The sequence below is a fragment of the Alligator sinensis genome, unplaced genomic scaffold (genome assembly GCF_000455745.1).
Source record: "Alligator sinensis unplaced genomic scaffold, ASM45574v1 scaffold226_1, whole genome shotgun sequence".
NCBI classification, from domain to species: domain Eukaryota; kingdom Metazoa; phylum Chordata; order Crocodylia; family Alligatoridae; genus Alligator; species Alligator sinensis.
Genome location: NW_005842028.1, coordinates 2,186,135 through 2,194,429, shown reverse-complemented (window position 1 = coordinate 2,194,429; position 8,295 = coordinate 2,186,135). Strand labels below are relative to the sequence as shown.

General features: G+C 43.9%; 1 protein-coding gene across 3 annotated transcripts in view; it reads left to right on the top strand.

The window, feature by feature from the left end:
- Nucleotides 1–3,881, top strand: part of CUNH9orf64 (chromosome unknown C9orf64 homolog) — an 11,353-nt gene extending 7,472 nt beyond the window's left edge. For 2 of the 3 annotated variants that reach the window (XM_025202498.1, XM_025202497.1), the window contains exon 4: nt 2,979–3,881. In XM_025202498.1, coding sequence (XP_025058283.1) covers nt 2,979–3,211 — 233 coding nt within the window. In that variant the 3' untranslated portion in view covers nt 3,212–3,881. The remainder of the gene's footprint in view (nt 1–2,978) is intronic. The other variant, XM_006022295.3, reaches the window with a different exon arrangement.
- Nucleotides 3,882–8,295: the final 4,414 nt, after the last annotated feature.

The following is an 8,295-nucleotide window of genomic DNA, read 5'->3' as shown; positions in this document are numbered from 1 at the left end:
CCATTATTTCTTGTAACCCCCGGGGGTGCCTTGGTGAATAAATACTCACCAATTCCCTTCTGTGCCCCCGTGATGACCTTATAGGCAGCCACAAGGTCGCCTCTCAACCTTCTCTTGCGGAGGCTGAAAAGGTCCAGTTTCTCTAGTCTCTCCTCGTAGGGCTTGGTCTGCAGGCCCTTAACCATACGAGTGGCCCTTCTCTGGACCCTCTCCAGGTTATCCGCATCCCTCTTGACGTGCGGCGCCCAGAATTGCACGCAGTACTCCAACTGCGGTCTGACCAGCGCCCGATAGAGGGGAAGTATCACCTCCTTGGACCTATTCATCGTGCATCAGTGCCATTGGCTTTTTTGATGGCTTCGTCACACTGCCGACTCATGTTCATCTTGGAGTCCACTAGGACTCCAAGATCCCTTTCCACTTCCGTGCCACCCAGCAGGTCATTCCCTAGGCTGTAGGTGTGCTGGACATTTTTCCTCCCTAGGTGCAGCACTTTGCATTTCTCCTTGTTGAACTGCATTCTGTTGTTTTCTGCCCACTTGTCTAACCTGTCCAGGTCTGCTTGCATGTAACACTCCAAGTGGTTTAAATGCAGTTTTAACCTGAAAGTGACAGATGCACAAATCTGTTAAACTGGTTAAAGCTTCCTGGAACAGTTCAAAAGTGCACTTGGAAAATCAAGGATTTTTTGGTTTATTTGGGTATTTTTTGGGGGTGGGGGGCTTTAGACTCTTTTGGTTTTTGAGGATTTGGGAGGAATATTTTGGGGGTTTTTTCATGTGGGGTTTTTGTTTGGGGGTTTTGTTTTTTGCTTGGGGCTTTTGGTAGGTTTTTTGTAATTTTTTTGATTGGGGTGTGTGGAATTTTGTTTTGGGGGGTTGTCACTTTTTGAGGTGGTTTTTGTTTGTTTGGGGTTTTTTGTGTTTAAGCAGTTCACAGTATAGCATTTCAGTGTTACCTGTGGGGGGACCAAGCGCACCATGACACAGGTCTGTGTTCCAAGAAGCCCATACTTCATTGTTCCTCACCCCCCAGTACCCCTGCTGCAACTGGTTCCTCTGGTACACAGCCTCCTCCACTCTTTTCCCTCCTGCCTTTTTTCCCCTTTCATTGGCACTTTATCAGTGAGCTTGCTTGAACTGTTTATTCAGCAAAAGCTCTTTCTAACAACCAGGTATATTCTTACTCCTTACTCAACAGAGGCCCCTCATCATCATACGCCTGCCTCCTTCCCCCCTGCCTCCTCCCACTCCCCCCCGACCTTGGGAACTCAAGCGTGTAGGTCCGAGCATTTACCATCTGCCATTCTCCCCTTGGCCACCCCAAGTCAGGTAAGCATATTGGAAGCTTTTAAAGTTCATTGAACTCATACTTTGAAGAGAGGCTGGAGCAGAGAAGTAAAAGATGTACCCACTATCTCTGACCCCCCCACAGCATGGGTGCAAATACTTCCCCCAGTTACCTGCAGCAAGGAACGCTGGAATGGATACTTACTCCCAACCCCTGATGTTGGAGCTACAGCACTTGAATGCCTAAAATTGTTGTACCTCTCACCTGTAACAGTCGTGAACTGGTTCCCAATCAGTGATGTTTTAGGAATGGTTTGATTCTTACATGTGTCCACACCCTAAGATGAATGCATTCTAGGACACATCATGTATTATAAAAATTAGTTCATTTATCGCTATGTTCTCCTTAATCACTAATTTAAAAGCAAACAGCTCCCAGTCTTCTAACCTTTTTGGGTTGTTTTTTTGTTTTTTGGGAGGGGGGGGAGGGTGCAGTTCTTGTGCTTATATTTCTTCTCTACGAGCAGGTCTTCCAGGCAAATAAGTTCTCAGCCTGACAATCTGGATATGATATATTGTACTTCATAGAGGCATCAAAGTACTGGGACTATTTATATTCCCGGTTTTGGGCACAGAATGCAATCTTGATTTTCAAGATCAGCTTTTTAATAATAGGAACTTCTTAGATTAAAAGAGCTTTATGTTAGTCAATGTGGCTGCTTACAGACCTGAAAAACCAAACAGTGCTTTACTTTCAGTGTGGTGTACCCCTGCACTGAACATAGCGCATGTCCAGAAGAGGCATCATGTTAGTTTGACCCAGCTCGCCCAACGTCTGTATAGATTGGGCACTTCAGTGGGACTTTTGGTGCTTTATCTAACAGCTGATTGAAGCTAGATAAAAGCGCCAAAAAGTCCCTCTGAAGCGCCTAATCTATACAGATGCTTTGGAGCCGGGTCAAACTAACCTGCTTCCTCTTCTCATAAAGCACTGGGGTTTGTTTGGGTGTTTTGTTTGGATTTTTTTTTTTGGTTTTGTTTTTTTTTTCACCTCTGTCAGTGCCCTGTATTTCTTTATAAGGACTGGATTAATACTCACAAAACTACATATTCTGTACTCTGTTTGGATACACGGTGATTTTTTTTTTGTTAAGATTGCATGTTTTTCTTATGGATGAATTACAAAGCACCTCTACCTGCCCTCCCCTTTGCTCCTAAAAAATAAATAGGCTGGATTCTTGATTGGATGCAAGACTGACAATTTAGCAACTCATAAATATACATAGAAAACACATGGGCTTGATATTTTTGGCTTATAGTATAATATATTAAATCTGAAACCTGTGTTAAACTAAGCATACCTATGTTACAGAGAGAGTTTAGTACAGGGGTCATTAACATTTTTCAGCAGAGTCCCAAAAACACCCACAACCTCAACTTGTAAGAAGTTGATGGGCCAAGAGCAGATGGCAGGGAAGCCACAAGGGGCCAAATCCTTATTGTGGCATCGCAGCCCCATCACTTTCCCCGCTATGTGCCCCAAGGCACACATGCCAAGCAAAATGCCTTTGTGTGCCATGCTCTGGCACCCGTGCCAGAGGTTGCTTACCCCTGTTTTAGTACATTCTGAGAGTTCTGTCTTTTATTCCACTAAACATTAATTTGAGTGCTATATACTGTATCCCACAGGAGTCCTGTTGCAGTCCGGAGATAAGCAAGAGGTAGAGATTCGAGGCTGTTCTGTTTGGTGTTGTGAATTAATTTGTGATCACCTACTGGAACTTTATAACAAGAAGGGACAGAACATGAATGAAAAGATCAATGCAGTTCTTCTAGATTATTATCTGTGGGACTATGCCAGGAATCACAGGGAAGATATGAAATATATTCCATTTCATCGAGTACGTTGCATATATTACTGACTACATCAATTTCTTAAATATCTCATTAATACATTGTTACAATTTGTATCTGCTCAGCAGTTTTTTATATACTGATTTGAAACAATGCAGTAACAAGTTTAAATTCCTATTTTCTGCTGTCTTAACATTTTTCTCCATGTTTCCTGACCCTGAGTATTCTCTTTTGCTACACCTGATTAGAATTAGCCATTTAAAATTTGTAATCAGTCACAGGATATACATTTTCTGCTAACTTAGTTCTATATACACTGTTTTAATACTGTGGACAGTTTTTTTCGCTTTTCTTAATTGTATTATTGCTACAGTTATACCTTTATAAAATTTGCATTCTGCTAAGGGCTGGGTTTTTTTGTGTTCTTGGTTTTGTTTTAATTTAGTTAAAAAATACTTGAAATCAAGTTAAGACATCAGGACTTCAAATCGCCAAACTATTAAAACTGAACTACTGTATTTACTTGAATCCAAGATGAAGTTTTTCTCCCCAGTCAATATGGGAAGAAAAAAGTCTCGTCTTAGTTTCAAGAATGGGCCTGGGGCAGTCAGCTGCCCAACTCTGGATTTGGCTCCAGGCCCAAGGCAAACTGGGCCAGGCTGGCTTGTATGGCAGTGAAGGAGGCTCATGGCGAGGAGCATGCAGAGGTAATCACCTGGTGAGGAGGGCATGTGAGGGGGGCGAGGGGCAGGATGGGCACCAGGGGGCAGGCACAGGTAAAGGGTGGGGGGCAGGCAGGGAGGGCAAGAGGTGGCAAAGGGCATGGATCTGGCCTCTTGACCTCGCTGCTGCTTTCCTTGCCATAACAGTAGGGAGGAAGAATTTAAGACGGCCCTTCAACAATTACATTCTAGAAATGAAAAATGCATATGTTATCATTTTACATGTTTAGAGTCTAATTAGTGAGGAGTCATCTTAAATTCAAAGTGGTCTTGGATTTGGATAAATATGGTACTTGGTTAATCAAGCATTCAGTTTATTTGGCTAATTTACATTATATATTGTAAACTGCCTTGCTGAGCTTTTGATTTAAAGGCTTACAGAGCATAAAATACTTTGTAATTCATAACTTAGTCCTTCAAAATGTTATGATTTTTTTTCATGCACCACGTTTTTAAGTCAATCACGCATGCCAAGAGGATGATTTAATTGCATACTTGTACCGAATTCCCCGTACTTTTATTATATAAGCCGAATAAAGTTGACATCATAGTGGATTGGGGGAGTGCATGCAAATGCACTCGTGTTGATATAGGAGGGATTTTATATATTTGTTTAAATACATGTTCAGGTATTTATTTATAACTTCTCAGGGGAAAACTTACCTTTTTGGATTGAAATTTTTTGTGCTTGCTTTTTCTCTAAGAGAGCTTTATTTTAATTCAGCTTTTTATTGATTTAAATAACAAATATTCAGATATGTATAAAATCAAGGCATATTTCGGATTGCCTTGAGGGTATAAGGCGAAAGAACACTGTGGACACCTTTTAAATGCTTTCTTGGTGTTTGAGTAACTGAGCAGTGTGTTGATGCTCCTGGGGACCCTGACCCCTCAAGTTATTTCTGAGTATGGAACCCATTAGTCCTTAACACAGATCTTCATTCTTTTCGAGTCTTATTGTGCTTTTCTCTCTGTTTTTATTTATATCAAAACTGGGGGAATTCTGTCACTACTAACAGGCAACAAGCTAAATGCAAAAATACAGAACTCTTGTCAGTTTTTCATAATTAGCTTTGACATTTGGCAAATGTAGGTTACTTGAGAGGTGTGTGTCCTGTATCTCTCTCATTTTGTAGTTGATGGCTTCCTTTCTAGATGCCTATGAGCGTAGATAGGTATAACCCACACTTGGATTTATTTATTTATTTATTGCAAATCCCCTTGCACCTTCCCCCTATGATTTTGTTAAAACAACACAAGATGTCTGTGGCAATAATAAACTTCAGATAAATCTAGTATGAGAGAGGTAAGTTACCCCTCAGAGGAAATCATAATTTTGCTGTGTATGAGCCACACCTGTGTATGTGAAAATTACAACTGACCTCCACTTCTGCTAATATTCCTCTCCCCTTAAAATATTTTTCCTTTGAGCAGAGGTGGATGTTATCTCTATAAAAATGTGCTTTCTCAGACTTTCTCTACCCCAGAGGCCTAGAATGCCTTCCTCGTTCTGGTCTATTCAGCCTTCACACTTTTTCTATCCAAGTGCCCCTGAAGCCTTTTTGCAAGGCTCACAAGCATCAAGTTAGTAGCTGTAGGTATCTTATTTTGTATTTAAAAAATCAAACAAACATGAATAACCCCAAATCCAGATCCTGACTAGTCACATATTGCTTTGTACCAGCCTTTCCTGGGTACTCACAGGGGTATGATATCTGTTTCACACTTTATGAATAACTACAACAGTGTCCCACCTTCTGTCCCTGTGAGCCAAATGAACAGGGTGGGCCAGGTTCATGGGTTAAAATAGATGCTGCTCTGCCTCTACCCAGCCCCACACACCTGGATTAGGCCCCACGTGGCCTTGGCTGGCCCCTGTGATCAGTTTGCTCCCATGCTCTGGGAGCAGACCCTGCACCATCCTGTGCACCTGAGGGAGCATGCAAGGCCATGCTATCTGGTGCATGAGGCTCCTGACAGCTCCAGAAATTTGGTAGCAGGGGAGTGGTGGCACTGCTCTTCTGTCACCACATTTTCAGACAGGAGGGGAGCTCTGCAGGCAAGATGGCTTGACATCAAGGGCTAGAGCTGGTTGAGCACCTGAACTGTAACTATATATTCTTATTACAGACACTATAGGATAGGGGTTTCAACTGTTTTAGACTTGAGGTGCTCCTGGATAAACTTGCCCCCAGACAGACTTGAAGCAAGGACAGATCTGGGAGTGGGGAGAGTTGAGATGGAGTTGAACTCCCCCTCCCCCTCTCTTTTGATTCCTGTTCCACCAAAACTAAAACCAAGTGCCTGCTAAGAGGGGCAGCAGTATTTCTATTCAGGCCCTGAATAGAAATACAGGCAGTGCTGGGAGAGTCTATTGACTTCATGGATCATTTTCATCTCCCTCATTCCTACTAGTTTCTTTTCAGTCCACATTTGTTAACACCCCTCTATCCTTTTTTAAGGTCTTGATATTTCACTCTTCCAATTGTCCTTTCTTGTGCAGTGTGGCTGTCTGTTAGCCATTCCTGATAAAGTCTCTCCTATTTCACAACCCTGCAGAATAGTTTTAGCTCTGGCTAAAAACCTTAACTTGGGCATAATACTGCTAGCTTAGGTATAGAGATGAATGATAGTGAAGAATTGGAGGCACTGTGCAGACACTCAAGAAGCCTTGATTTTGTTTTATAGACCTGAATATGAGACATACGTTTAACTAGAGCAACAACGGGACTTAAAATCCAGTATCTTCTTACTGTGTTTTTGCTCCAGTTTGTGGGGGAGGGTGAACTTTACAGACCTTGTAGCTAATCAGTGCACATTCTTCTAGTTGTACAGGTATTGGCTTTGATCTGGAACTGGGTAATAGAGCACTGGGCCTTTGGCATATTCCTCAAGCTTCTAGTTTCCCTTTCACTGAAGAAAAAGGTGTGATGCTGTAGGTCAGGGGTTTTTAACTTTTTTTAATAAGTGTGCCCCCAGCGGCTCCCTTCTTAATAAGTGTATCCTAGGGGAGGCAAGTGGCCAGACATGGAGCGGGGGTGGAAAGGGGGTGGCAAGTGGCAGCAGCATGGCATCTGTGCAGCCCTGTTCTCACCCCGCCATGGCCCTGCTCCTGTGAGGCAGTGGCATGGGCTGGTGGTACTCTGTCCCCACCTACCCCCACATACCCCCTGGGACCTTTCAAAGTACCCCTAGGGGTACCCGTATCCCCAGCTGACAACTCCTGCTCTAGGCAAGGATGCACTGCACCACATGCATCCCCTTTGTCACAGTCCTAGGTCTGCCCCTGACTGGAGGATGCATGGCACCCCTTGGAATAGGGCTTGCTCGTGACTTTTGAGGCTTCCAGGGAAAAAAATACCATTATAAAAATATGTCTAGATGTTCTCAGGTGTTGATTGTAGTCATTTTGGTCTAAGGACACAGGCAGACAAGGTTCTTTGGGTAAATGCAATCTTTTATTAGACCAACTAAATCATGTGATACCTTTTATTAGACCAATTGGCTTTAGTTGGTCTAATAAAAGATATTGTGGTAGTTAGTTGGTGACAGGAACATAGTGCCAGGGGGCCTCTCCCCTGCTGCCAAATTTCTGGAGCTGGCAGGAGCCTCATGCACCAGATAGCATGGCCTTGCAGGCTACCTTGGGGGCACAGGATGGTGCGGGGCCCAATTCTGGTGCACAGGGGCCAGCTGAAACCAAGTGAGGCCCGATCCAGGTGTGCGGGCTGAGCAGAGGCAGTGTAGTGACTATTCCAGCCCATGGATCTGCCCCACTCTATGCATTTGGCTCACAGGGACAAAAGGTTGAGCCCCACTGTTATAGTTAGTTATTCATAAAGTATGAAACAGACATCATTAAATCCATGTGAGTACCCTGGAAAGGCTAATACAAAGCAGTGTGTGACCAGGATCTGGATTTGGGGTTATTGGGGTGGGGGGGCTAATACAAAATAAGAGGTCTACAGTTATTAACTTGTGAGCTGACTAGACTTAGTTGGTCTAATAAAAGATATGCAGCAGACCAGGTTTATTGGGTAAATGTGATCTATTCTGCACCTCTGAGACAAACCACACTGGGGCTAGAGGTGATATCTTTTATTAGGACAACTCACTCAGTTGGCCTAGAGGTGAATCTCTCATTAGATCAAAAGTTTTGTCTCTCTTTCTTAGACCAGCAGGCCTACAGCACACAGACCCCCCATGCAGCCGGGTCTTGGGGTTTTTTTCACAAAAAGGAAAGGCATGATGTCAGCAGAGCGTCCCGTGAGGGAGAAGCAAGGGCGGGAAATCGTCCGTCCACATGGCCAACTTGGGGCCATTTATTTCTGCGGCGACGGGCTCAGGGTGGGGGGGGCGGCGGTGCTGGGGGCACCCTCTGGCTCTGCTGTGGCGCCGCCCCGGGTTTCCACTGAGCCGCAGCCCTGCTG